Raw genomic sequence first — 12,546 nt, forward strand, 5'->3', positions numbered from 1 at the left:
TCCAGGAGTCAGCTGACCTGCTGATGACAGTAGAGTCACATCGCAGCGCTACTGTAACAAAAGAGTCATCGATCCCTGCGGCTTTATACAGACACCATGAGCAGCACACAGTCTTACAGTCGCTTCAGTGATGAAAACTACAAAAACTGGCTCAAAACAACGGAGAGTCTTTACATACTGAGGAACCGCATTCAGGACTTCATCGAAAAGGAAACCGAAACTTATCACAACTCTCTTCGAAACAAACCTCATCTCCATAGTCTGACCTGTACGAAAGACTGCAAACTTGCGAATAAGGTAAATTTGGTTAAATAAGGTAAATTAGCTAAAAATGTAAAGTCAAAGTACACAGTGGGAACAGCCTTCATCATTTTAAATGAACCCAGTGTAATAGGCTACTGTATAAAATATATACATTTAGACAACATCTGTTTGCCATACAGATGCATTTATGCTACATTTCTACATAGGCCTACTAAATGCTATTATTCCTTCTTAACACAATACATTTATAATGACAGTAATGTCATTGCCACATTAAATAAAACGAGTATAAACATAAAAGGAAATATGGCAATACACCATAAGACTGTCAGTTAAGATCAAAGTTTCTGGGAGTGTCTGTACATGTCTCTCAAACTGTGCTTCGCTTCTTCCCGCAGCCTGTCTGCCAGTCGTGTGAACACTGGAAGAAAGAAATCATTGCCAATCATAATGGGAACGGTAACAGTATACACTGGGAGAACTGCCAACCTCGTCTATGGCCAACAGATAAGTGGGAAGTTGCCAAAGTAAGTTGCTGTCATAATTCATAACTATTGCATTAATAGAGTGTTGCCTCTGAGTGCTGTCTGTTAAATTGTTTTGTTTATATTTAGATATGTCAGCAATTAAAAAAACCATGTGCATTACATTTTTAACATTAATGACTGCACGCTTCACATATTTCTTATGACAGGCACATATGCCACGTGGGCACAAACCACATCGCAATTTTGACCAGTTTGATATTGCTGCCATCCTGAACTTAATGTCTTCCTGTAAACATTTCAAAAACATCCCAGGAAAATCTGTGGTTGAGGTAAGTATTCTGAAAAGCAAATATCCAGTTTTTCCCTTCAAATTCTCTTTTTTTTTTTCATACAGAACCTCTATGTTTGTAAACATCTCTTGCTTTAGTCCATGACAACCGTATCGGTATGGATAGTCAAATACTGTAGCTCTCATGTTGAGCCAGATAACACATTTTCTTTTTTTCTTTTCAACAATTCAGGTAATAACTGTACGGAACAAAATGATGCATTCGCCTGACTTCAAAGTGAGTAATGAGGACATGAAAAAGCATCGCAAAACGGTGCTGCAGTTGGCCGAGACACTCCAACCTCATATCCCAGAAATGAAAGACCTGGAAAAGAAGATAACACAGGTGAATAGAAAATTATTATTATTATTAATGGAAAGACCTTGGTTATTATGGAAGTTTTTTATTATTATTATTATTATTAATAACAATTAGGGTAATGTTGCCCTTCAATATAATTGCATTATTTATAATTTAATTCAGTACTTAACTGGAAAGTTTTTCGATTTTCTGTATAGTTTCATAACACCTTGGACAAGAATTTCAACCAAGCCCCGTGTGAGGTCGATGGCCAGCTGGAGGATCTGCAGACCATGAAAGAACGCCAGATAGTTCTGGACCGTGAGCAGCAAGCCATTAAAGACAGGATTGAAGACTTTTTCTCACGCTTTGAGGGGAACCAAGATGAAAATGTCAAAGTACAGTAGATCAACATTAAACAGTTAAGTAGGTAAGTGTGAACTGCTTCACATTTGTTCTTAAACATGACTTTATGTTTAGGACATGAAGAGTCTCATGGACTTCCTGGACCAAAACAAAGACCTCCTGGAGAACCTGGGTCCTGAAATCCAAAAACTTAAAGAGATGAAGGAAAAATTAGATAAACATGAGGAGCAGATCGACGAACTGAAAGGCAGAATGGACGAACTGGAGAAAGTCACACATGGTATGAAGAACGGAGAGCTGAGAAGAATACGATACCGTTCGTTTTTATGTTTGATTTAAAAGTGAACTCACAGAGAAAGTTTAGTGACACATAATATCCCATTAAAAAATTACAAACTGAAAAACGTTGAGATTATGATTAAGAGGAGCCTGATCCATTGTGAGAAAGAAACACGTTATTATACGCTTAAAAGCAGTTATATAAAACAGCAATATACTTTAAAAGAATATACTTACTGTAAGTGTGAACTGAATAATGTTTTCAGATGTGTGAAAATTTAAGTTAAATTATATTAAATGCAATTAGGGCTGGGCGATATGTCTTACGATATGATCATGCACATATAGTCAGTAAATCTGGTTCCATTATTGCATAGCTTGTCAGTGATCTATGGCTCTGTCTATTAAATGCCGCTCCATTTGAAAGCAGGTGATGGCGATTTAGCAGTAATCACAGAACCAGATTTACTGGCTAGATGCGCGTGATCATATCGTTAGATATATCGCCCAGCCCTAAATGCAATTAGAATTGAACTTATTTGCCATATATTTAAATACATTTGTAATTACACATTAATAATAATGAAGTTGCAATGTTGTAATGTGCTTAAATAAGTCAGTGAATGAAAACATAATGAATTAACAATATACTTTAAAGCAAACCTTATTAAATTTTGACAGAAAGCAGTTTTGCAGTTGTGAAACAATCATGAAAGTGTACTGTCTTTAAAGGCATGGATCACCCAAAATGAAAACTCTGTCATTACCTACCCTCATGTCGTTCCAGACCCATAAGACCTTTGTTCATCTGCAGAACACATATTAAGATATTTTTGGATTAAATCCGAGAGCTTTCTGACCCAGCATAGACAGCAACGTAAATACCTCATTCTTTGCCTCGAAAGGTGAACTAAACTTTTGGGTGAACTAAACTTTAAAGTACACTTAAGTAGCCTCTTCTCATGTTTTTAACACAGAACAAATTATTAAGAAAAAGGACACAAGTTTAACCCAACTTGAGCCATTTTGAGTTTGCAAGAGTCCATCTGGATTCAGATTTGGTCTCATTTGTGTTTCTCCATCCACAGATCCAGTTATTCCTGGCAACCTGGTTAGATACAAGAATCATCTTTATGAATATTGTCAGGCAAATAAATGGCCACATAATAAATTTCCTGAATTTACAGAGGACCAAGAATCCCAGGGTAACAAATTCATCATCCATCCAATTAATGTTAATTGCATGATAGTTGTTTAGAAACAAATAAAACATTTTTTTTTAGACATACAGGAAAAGTGGATGCAATTCTAGAAGGGTTTAGGTTAGATTCAACAGTTAATCATATGAAGTTCACATCCTCTGTACAGGTTACAGAGGTAAAGTGACAGTGAATGGGCAAAGTTTCATTGGGAGAAAAGTATTTAATGACAAAAAGGCTGCACATCAGGAGGTCGCATACATTGCCCTCGAGCAGCTTAAATTACAGGAAGAAAGCACAGATGAACCACCAAGCTCAGTCATACAGCCTGATGCCTCCTCTTCATCTTCCTCAGGTCAAATATAACAAAAAAATTGTAGAATTGAACTATTGCACACTGAGATCAATGTATGATAAAGTAGTTCATTTTATATTTTGACCCTTCAGGAATCACTTTCTTTGGTAAAGTGACTGTGGATCTCAACCGAGAAGTCGAGTCTGATACATGCTCTTCAAAGGAAGAAGCGACTGAAGCAGCTTATAAGGTTTTATGGGAAAGTTTTCGCATCAGTGCCCCAGTTGAAGGTAAAGTACAAATCAAAGAGGTAATGGAAAGCCAAACAATTTCAGTTTGCATCTAAGTGTTTCATCGATTTTAAGCCTTAAAATAATATTTAGTTTAAATCTTTATGAATAAGAGCTTTATGTATGCATTTATGTATTACAGTGAAATACATACAAATATGTTTGCATTTATTGTTGTTGGAAATAAAGACATTTCAGGTTTGTGCAATGAATTTGCAGTTTTAACTCTTTAATTGGCAAGAATTGCCTCAAATACAAAACCGATTCCAAAAACGTTAGCAAACTGTACAAAATGTGTATAAAAACAATGCAATGATGTGGAAGTTTCAAATTTCAATATTTTATTCAGAATACAACATAGATGACACATCAAATGATTAAACTGAAAATGATTTTAATGGGGAAAAAAAGTTGATTTAAAATTTCATGGCATCAACACATGTCAAAAAAGTTGGGCCAAGGCCATGTTTACCACTGTGTGACATCCCCTCTTCTAGTATGGTTTTCTGGCCTTGCCCTTAAAGCACATAGATTGTTCCAGATTCTCTGAATCTTTGGTTGATATTACTACTGTAGATGATGATAACTTCAAATTCTTTGCAATTTTCTCTGAGAAGCTCCTTTCTGATATTGCTCCACTATTTTTCGCCACAACATTGGGGCAATTGGTGATCCTCTGCCCTTCTTGACTTCTGAGAGACACTGCCACTCTGAGGCTCTTTTTATACCCAATCATGTTGCCAGTTGACCTAATAAGTTGTAAATTGGTCCTCAGCTGTTCCTTATATGTACATTTAACTTTTCCGGCCTCTTATTGCTACCTGTCCCAACTTTTTTGGAATGTGTAGCTCTCATGAAATCCAAAATGAGCCAATATTTGGCATGACATTTCAAAATGTCTCACTTTTAACATTTGATATGTTATCTATATTCTATTGTGAATAAAATATAAGTTTATGAGATTTGTAAATCATTCCATTACTTTTTTACTCACAATTTGTACAGTGTCCCTACCTTTTGGGAATCGGGTTTGTACATCTGAAAATGAGTTTATTGCCTTTCAAAACACATAAAAGATATTTTCATCAATTAACATATTACTTCTATTTTCAATTTTACACTTTGTATGTCTCAGAGATAAATATTTAAGGTTAAAAGAGGTTTAAGGTTGACCCATTTTCACAATATTTTACCCAGTTTAAAACATGTCCAAAAAGTTGTTTGGACATATAGCCTCTGAAGTATTTAGGATTTTATGATGAAAATGATTTTTGGAATAGCTCCCTAAACCTGGTTTTCTTTCTCACTGCAACAGGTCAGTCATATAAGTCAGTGACGATGGAATATTTCAACACAAATGGCTTCCCAAAACCAGTGGAAGGTTTTGATGACAACACAACCATCTGCAAGCTCAGACTTGTTGGGCTTTTCACTTTTTATGACAAAGGTAACTGCACTCTTACTCTTAGTCAGTTGTTAAACATCATTTATCTTCTCTCACAAAAGTTTTGTGCTGATTTCCAAGCTATTGTTCGTTGATGTAGTTTGCATTTCTTACATTTCTTAGACGGTTCCACCAAGAAGAGACAGGCAGAGCAACAGGCAGCTAAAGTTGCTCTGCAGCATCTGTCAGGAATCCTCAACTATGCTCCAATATCAGACACTGAGAAGAACTGCAAAGGTTTTCTGAAAGAGCGTCTAGAGACGCTGGGTCTTAAAACTCCTGTATACGACACTGATAATAAAGCAGAGGCCAGTGAAGATCCCATTGTCATCAGCTCAGACCTTATAACTCCTACAGTATCCATCAGTAAGGAGGAAGTGAAAGATCCTTCAGAGTCTGAAATCATCTCATCATTTCCCTCATGCCGAGAGTCAGTCCGTGTTCCTGTTCCTGTGCAGCCGGACCCTCCAGACTCCAGCTCTCCAGCCTCACAGAGGAAAACGCCCAGGAGTGAATGTCCAGGTAAAAGAGCATGTAGGAAGAAATTGCTATTGCAGCACCAATCTTATCTATTTTTTTTTTATTGCCCAATTCATTTATTTGGATTTCAAAATGATTTAAAGGTGCCACAGAATGCAAAAATCACTTTTATAAGGTGTTTGGACACAGTTGTGTGGCTGCAGATTGTGAAAACAACCAGCCTATAATGGTAAAAATCCGCTCTCTCATTGATTTAAAATCCCAATAATTCATAATCAGTCTCTCCACACCAGCAGTTCCAGGTTTCTCACAACTATGATGACATAGTCGGGGAAAGTCCCGCCCATTTGTGATGCTCTCTGCCTAATTAGTATAGACACAGCCTTGAGTGAGAAACTGCGGTCTGCCATTACTGTTCTCTTGCTATTAGATACAATGTCAGAGCCAAAGAGCCATTAAAAGTGTTGTGTGTTGCAATGCACCAACAAACATAGGAGTCTCCATAGACCGCTGAGGACATGGTTAATAAATTTCATTTTCAAAGGAAATGTCGTGGGGGAAAAAACGGAAAAGTCCTATACATTTGTGCTAACATTTTACACCGGACTGCCTCACAAACTAGGGTCAGTTCAGCGCTGGAGTTGTGCAAAAATCGATAGGAATGTGGTAGTTAAAAATTGCATTTGGAAGCAATGTGAGGTCAGTAACATGGTCACCATCAGTTAAACAGTAACACTGGTATGTCAGTGAGCATGAGCTCTTGAAGCTCTGCCAGGGTTGCCAGGTTTTCAAAACAAAAGCCGCCCAATTGCTACTCAAAACTATCCCAATCATGTTTTGAGGGGGATCCCCTGGTAAAAATTGCATTCTGGTGGGGTAAAATACATGTTTTGGTGGGATTCCCCCCCTTGTAAAATTTGCATTTTAGGGGGCTAAATTTCACGTTATTGGGGTCGCTTAAACCTGCGGGAAAACTGCAAACTAGGCAACACTGAGCTCCGCACTTGTCTGAAAAGGGAGGCAGGAGCAGCATTTCATTTAAAGGGGACAAACACAAAAAAACAGCACGTTTTGGCTCATACCCTAAAAACAATTTCAACAAGCTATAAAAAATTATCTGTGGGGTATTTTGAGATGAAACTTAACTTACACTCTCTCAGATAACAATTTAAAATATTGTATCAAAGCATTCTATGGTTCCTTTAAATTACAAAGAGCCTGGAAAAAAAGAAAGATTGAAAAAGTAGTTTATCTACTGACAAAATAAACACTTTATCAAACATTTAATAAGCAAAGAAATGTGATTAAAATAAATATTTTTGATATTTCAGGAATCACTTTCTTTGGTAAAGTGACTGTGGATCTCAACCGAGAAGTCGAGTCTGATAGATGCTCTTCAAAGGAGGAAGCGACTGAAGCAGCTTATAAGGTTTTGTCAGAACGTTTTCACATCTCTGCTCCAGCAGAAGGTAAAGTATGAAAAGTTTAGGTTCGATTTCAAAGATTTCATATTGAGTCATATGCCAGTATATTGACAAGTGTTACACCTACACTCGACACCTAAAATACTGTTTTGGTGCTACTGTAAGCCAAATATGTAAGAATGTGTTAGAATTTGTTAAAATGGTTATCAGACCAGCATAACCTGGTTTTAATTTTTGCTTCAGCAGGTCAGACATACAGGACAGGGATCATGGAATATTTCAACATACATGATTTACAAAAACCAACAGAAGAGTTTTTGGAAGATGACAATACAACAGTCTGCAAGCTCAAACTCATCGGGCCTTTCACATTTTATGACAAAGGTAACTTCATTTCATTCATTTATTTAGCACTATTTGGGTGAATTTCTAGGGAATATTTCACCCCCATAACAAATAAAAAATGATATTATGCCCAAAAGAAATGCAGTCTGTTTTAAATCCAATTTAAGATCTTACTTTTCTTTATCACAAGAAAAAATACAAAATAAAAATAAACACCCCTAACTGGATGGAGCTCTCTATGGAATTTTTTCCCCTTTTCTTTTGCATTACAATAATGAGAATTTTGAAGGAAATCTGGTTAACTGCCATGAAAATAATGCCCCCCCCCCAAAAAAAAAAATATTTATGCAAAAATATAACTTCCTTATATATATAAAAGTCATATATATTATTTTAATTTTGGGATGAAATATGACTCAGTTTTCATTGTGGCGTGCATCCATTTATGTGTTTTCATTTCTTAGACGGCTCCACCAAGAAGAAACAGGCAGAGCAACAGGCAGCTAAAGTTGCTCTGCAGCATCTGTCAGGGATCCTCAACTGTCCAATATCAGACACTGAGAAGAACTTCAAAGGTTTTCTGAAAGAGCGTCTAGAGATGCTGGGTCTCAAAAATCCTATCTATGAAACAGAAGAGAATAAAGCAAAGGCCAGTGAAGAGCCTGTCACCAGCGGTATGAGCACAAAGCTTTCAAACTGTTAGTTTAACTTGAAAGAAATAAAGAAAAATCATTGTATCTACTCTATTACATATCAAATTTTGCAAAGTAAGGTTTTCTTTTTGTCTGGACTATTTCTGTAGCATCTATAAATCAGAAAGCGGTAAAAGACCAATTAGACCTGAAGCCTGAAAGCATCTCTACATCAGCGCAGCTGACATCAGGCCAGGAAACAATCCTTGTTCCTGTTCCTTCAGTCTCCAGCTCGCCAGCCTCACAGAGGATTGATTGTCCAGGTAATGGAGCATGTAGGAAGAAAGATGATGTGCTGTTGCAGGGGACACCAGTAGGGGGTGCTAGTGGTATACTGTTAAAATAAAACAAGTTTAAGTTAGTTGTTGCAATGTTCTCTCATCTACTTGAAAATCTTTGTGTATTTCACAGAAATCGATGAGCTGGTGATTGTATATAATCTCAAGCCACCACACGTGAACGTGCAGAACATGAGAAATGATCAGATTGTCAAATGTACTGTGACAGTCAACCTGGAAACATTTACGTGTGCCAACAAACAAGGCTACGACACCAAGAAAGAAGCCACTCGAAAAGTCTACCTGTTATTCGGCTGCGCGGTGGGAATTCTGGATCACAGCACAGGTATATATTTATGTCTTCATATATAAATATACCAATACATTTATGCTTTTAAACTAATGCTGATTTCTTTACGTCTAATTCAAGATGAAAAAATGTGCAGTGCACTGGTGAAGCAGCACTTTTCACAGAGGTCTCTTATTCATCCTCAGCAAGATGTTGAAGGATCTGTAAAGCCATTTTATTGCTCACTTAAAAACATAACTTATGATGTGAAGTATTATGGAGAAGGTTAGTATGAGCGTCTGAAGAAACAAGAGTTAGCACAGAAACAAGTGTAATTTGGGGGTCAATGATGATTAAGTGTGTCAAAAATAAAGATCTTTTATCTTTATTTTTTAAATAAAGATCTAAAATCTTTTAAGAAGTGTACACTACCATTCTGAATAATTATTTATTTTATTTTATTTTATTTTATATTTGGAAAGAAATTAATACTTTTATTCACCAAGGATGCATTCAATTCAAAGACATTGAAATGTTACAATGTCTATTTCAGATAAATGCTGTTTGTTTGAACTTTCTATTAAAAATATATCACGGTTTCCACAAAAATATGAAGTGTTTTGAACACTGATAATAAGAAATGTTTCTTGAGTAATAAACCAGTATATTAAAATGATTTCTGAATGATCATGTGACACTGCAGACTAGAGTAATGATGTTGAAGATTTAATATACTGGAAAACAGTTTTACATTTTAAGAATATTTTAATAATATTACTGTTACAACTTTTTTTTCTATCAAATAAATGCAGCCTTATTGGCCAGAAGAGACCTATTTCAATAACATTAAAATACTGTACCATTTAAATACCATTCTATTTGTAGTCTTATTTTTATCATAATTCATAAATATCATTATGTTTTTGTTTTTTGGTTGATATTTTAAAACATGAACCTTGACACACAGTCAAATTCATTTATTTTAATTGTACACCCCTTCTTAAAGCAATATATTCCATTTTTAACTGGGAGCAGAAATGTAACAGAATACATGTAATATCTGTATGAATGTTAAAATATAATACGGTCTTTTTTAGGGTCCTCAGAAGGTGAGGCCAAGTTACGGGCTCTCCAGAACGCCTTACGTGCACTATCACCTCTCTTCGATTATGCTTCAGTACCTGGAGCTGACAGTCCTGAAGAGGTGCAGAATCAGCTGAGCTCCATGCTGAACGGGGCCGGACAGAAAGAGCCTGTCATTGACCTGAAGTCTGTGGAACAGGCCTCTATCCAGCTGTCTTTCTGCAACTATACGATGAAGTGCACATGCCAAAGCTCCAAGAAAGCAGCTCGAAGTCATCTGAGTGAACGTATACTGGGTCTCCTGGGGGAAAAGACAGGTCAGAGCCACTGAAGACCAGACAGATTGGCTTTCTTAATGCACGTGATTTGAAAATGATCATTTAATTATTCTATTCTGAACTTTTTACACCAGATAACAGTGCATCTGTTAGAAACTGTTTAGATGTGTGGTTTACAAAGCAGAATCTGCCTAAGCCAGTGTTTGAGGACACAGAAGAGGCGCTCGGAGCAAAGGCTACTTTCTCTGTTCAGTTAACCTGCTGCTGTCCAGGTGAGCTCATAAACACAATAGATAATACATGTTCAATAAAGATTTAATGTTTTTTATATTTATATATATATATATATATATATATATATATATATATATATATATATATATATATATATATATATATATATATACATTGTAAATACAGTACTGTTGAAAAGTTTGGAGTCTGTAAGATTTAGTAATGCATCTGAAAACAAAAAAGGATTTTATACTCACCACGGCTGCATTTATTTGATCAAATACAGTTCATGGTTAAATAGAGTAAATCAGTAATAATGTGAAATATTATTAAAATGTAAAAGAACTGTTTTCTATTTGAATATATTTAAAAATGTAATTTATTCCTGTGATGCAAAGCTGAATTTCCAGCATCAATACTGCGGTCTTCAGTGTCACATGATCCTTCAGAAATCTGTTTAATATGCTGATTTGCTGCTCATTTCTTTTTAATATCAACGTCGATAACAGTTGTGCTGCTAATATTTTTGTGGAAACCTCGATAGATTTTTAGGTTTCCTTGATGTACAGAAAGTTAAAAAGAAAAGCTTTTATTTTTATTAAATATCTTTGCTGTTACATTTGATCAATTGAATGCATCCATACTGAATAAATGTCTTTTATTTTTATAATTACTGACCCCACAGCTTTAGAATGGTAGTTAAAAATAGTTCATTATAAATGTTAAATTACATTTTATTAAAATTTATAATCATAGTAAACAGTTCTTCTTCTTTTATTTCTAGGCTGGGAAGACAGCTGGGAAACTGCAAAGTCGAAGCTGCTTCAAGAGCTCAAGCTCAGATTTCGATTTCTCAATGACAAAAACAATTGAAATGTATTTTAGCTATGCATGTCCAGTCACTTTCTGTAACTTGACTTGTCCTGGTGAAGATTTTCATACCTGGCTTGCAATTTGATCTAATTTAAGGTGGTGTTGTTTTTTTTTTTAAATACTGATATTTTTCTTAAATGTATATTTATTTTTACAAATTTTAGATTTCCTTGGAATTTAAATCAATGGCTATGGCACTGAATGAAACTAGATGCATTTTAAAGATTTTAAAGATTTATACCAAAGTTATACCAACTAAACCATTTTAACATCAGCAGAAAATTACAAATTGGAAAACCTGATGTTTCATTCATTTTCCAAAAGGCACTGATATTGAACTGACTGAAATTCAGATTCAGGGGTTTGCGGTCTTTGTTGGAAAACTATATGAAACTACTGAAAATTTGTATGTACTAACTGCATATGATTGAATAAGATGAGGTACGTTTTTAGATCTTAATCGGAAGACCGAGAGAAACTGAGTGGTGCAATATGAATTTTGAACACCAGCTTGTCCTGTTACATTTATTAATCTTTTTTGTTGATTGTGCAGTTTGAAACCTGTTAACAATGAACTACAAAAACTGTTTACAAAAAAACTATACTTTATCAAATACAGTGAGGATAGAAAATGCATGAATTATTTAATAGTAATGCAATTCATTATTACTGTATTACAATTAATAATCTACCAATAAAATAAATTATTTTTAAAATCAGTATTTCATGTCCACATTTTCTTTGAAATGGTAAGCAGACAAGTAATAAGCAGGATAATGTACAGTCAGCCAGTCATTATCATAAAATAACCCCCTTCATTTTGGAAAAAGGACAGTGTATGGTTAAATCTGTGAAATCTAGGGGCTGAATACTCTTATAAAAGATGTTTCAAATATGATAATTCACAATAAATACCAAAACCACAATGTTAGCATGAATGAGCTGGTGAATTATGGCCCATACAGTTTTAATTGTAATTAAATCCTGTGTTGGTTTTTTATTTTATTTTTAATTTTTTTACCACAACCTATGGAGAGAAAAAAAAGCACAATATTTTTGTCACAACAGTGAAGTGTGTTCAATGAACTGAGCACTAGATGTCAATGAAGTGCTACATATCAGTTTCCTATATCCTGTTGCCCTATCTGTGGTCAAGTCATTTGAAAGACTGGTGTTGGCTTATCTGAAGGACATTACTGGAACCCCTGCTGTCTGCTTATCAAGCAAATAGGTCTGTGGATCACGCAGTCAACATGGGACTGCACTTCATCTTGCAACATCTAGATAAAGCAGGGACTTATGAGATGATCCTGTTT

At 35.3% G+C, this 12,546-nt stretch overlaps 1 protein-coding gene and 1 long non-coding RNA gene across 8 annotated transcripts in view; one reads left to right on the plus strand and one right to left on the minus strand.

The window, feature by feature from the left end:
- On the plus strand, nucleotides 1-11,952 carry LOC127946790 (uncharacterized). Of its 7 annotated transcripts, none has more exons than XM_052543549.1 (20): nucleotides 1-297; nucleotides 663-791; nucleotides 959-1,081; nucleotides 1,274-1,426; nucleotides 1,600-1,779; nucleotides 1,862-2,027; nucleotides 3,115-3,231; nucleotides 3,395-3,580; nucleotides 3,673-3,810; nucleotides 5,126-5,257; nucleotides 5,378-5,776; nucleotides 7,066-7,203; nucleotides 7,402-7,542; nucleotides 7,968-8,177; nucleotides 8,306-8,458; nucleotides 8,607-8,819; nucleotides 8,904-9,047; nucleotides 9,860-10,162; nucleotides 10,258-10,395; nucleotides 11,142-11,952. In XM_052543549.1, exons 1-20 carry the CDS (start codon nucleotides 97-99, stop codon nucleotides 11,228-11,230), a joined length of 3,453 nt encoding a protein of 1,150 aa, XP_052399509.1. In that variant the 5' UTR covers nucleotides 1-96; the 3' UTR covers nucleotides 11,231-11,952. The 7 variants fall into 7 exon arrangements, with proteins under 7 accessions (XP_052399509.1, XP_052399510.1, XP_052399514.1 ...); XM_052543550.1 differs by having other exon boundaries at nucleotides 7,405-7,542; XM_052543554.1 differs by lacking the exons at nucleotides 7,066-7,203; nucleotides 7,402-7,542 and having other exon boundaries at nucleotides 5,378-5,491; nucleotides 8,079-8,177.
- LOC127946801 (uncharacterized) overlaps nucleotides 8,414-12,546 on the minus strand; it is a 26,225-nt gene continuing 22,092 nt past the window's right edge. The window contains exon 4 of the long non-coding RNA XR_008151173.1: nucleotides 8,414-8,529. This is a non-coding gene — a long non-coding RNA (uncharacterized LOC127946801). The remainder of the gene's footprint in view (nucleotides 8,530-12,546) is intronic.

Source organism: Carassius gibelio, chromosome A25 (genome assembly GCF_023724105.1).
Source record: "Carassius gibelio isolate Cgi1373 ecotype wild population from Czech Republic chromosome A25, carGib1.2-hapl.c, whole genome shotgun sequence".
Classification (NCBI taxonomy): Eukaryota; Metazoa; Chordata; class Actinopteri; order Cypriniformes; family Cyprinidae; genus Carassius; species Carassius gibelio.

Excerpts from the sequence above, each read along its gene's own strand:
- LOC127946790 (XM_052543549.1), top strand. The coding sequence starts at position 97 with ATGAGCAGCACACAGTCTTACAGTCGCTTCAGTGATGAAAACTACAAA. Across the intron at positions 7,204-7,401 it reads CATCTCTGCTCCAGCAGAAG|CAGGTCAGACATACAGGACA; the intron begins GTAAAGTATGAA and ends TTTTTGCTTCAG. Across the intron at positions 9,048-9,859 it reads TGTGAAGTATTATGGAGAAG|GGTCCTCAGAAGGTGAGGCC; the intron begins GTTAGTATGAGC and ends GGTCTTTTTTAG.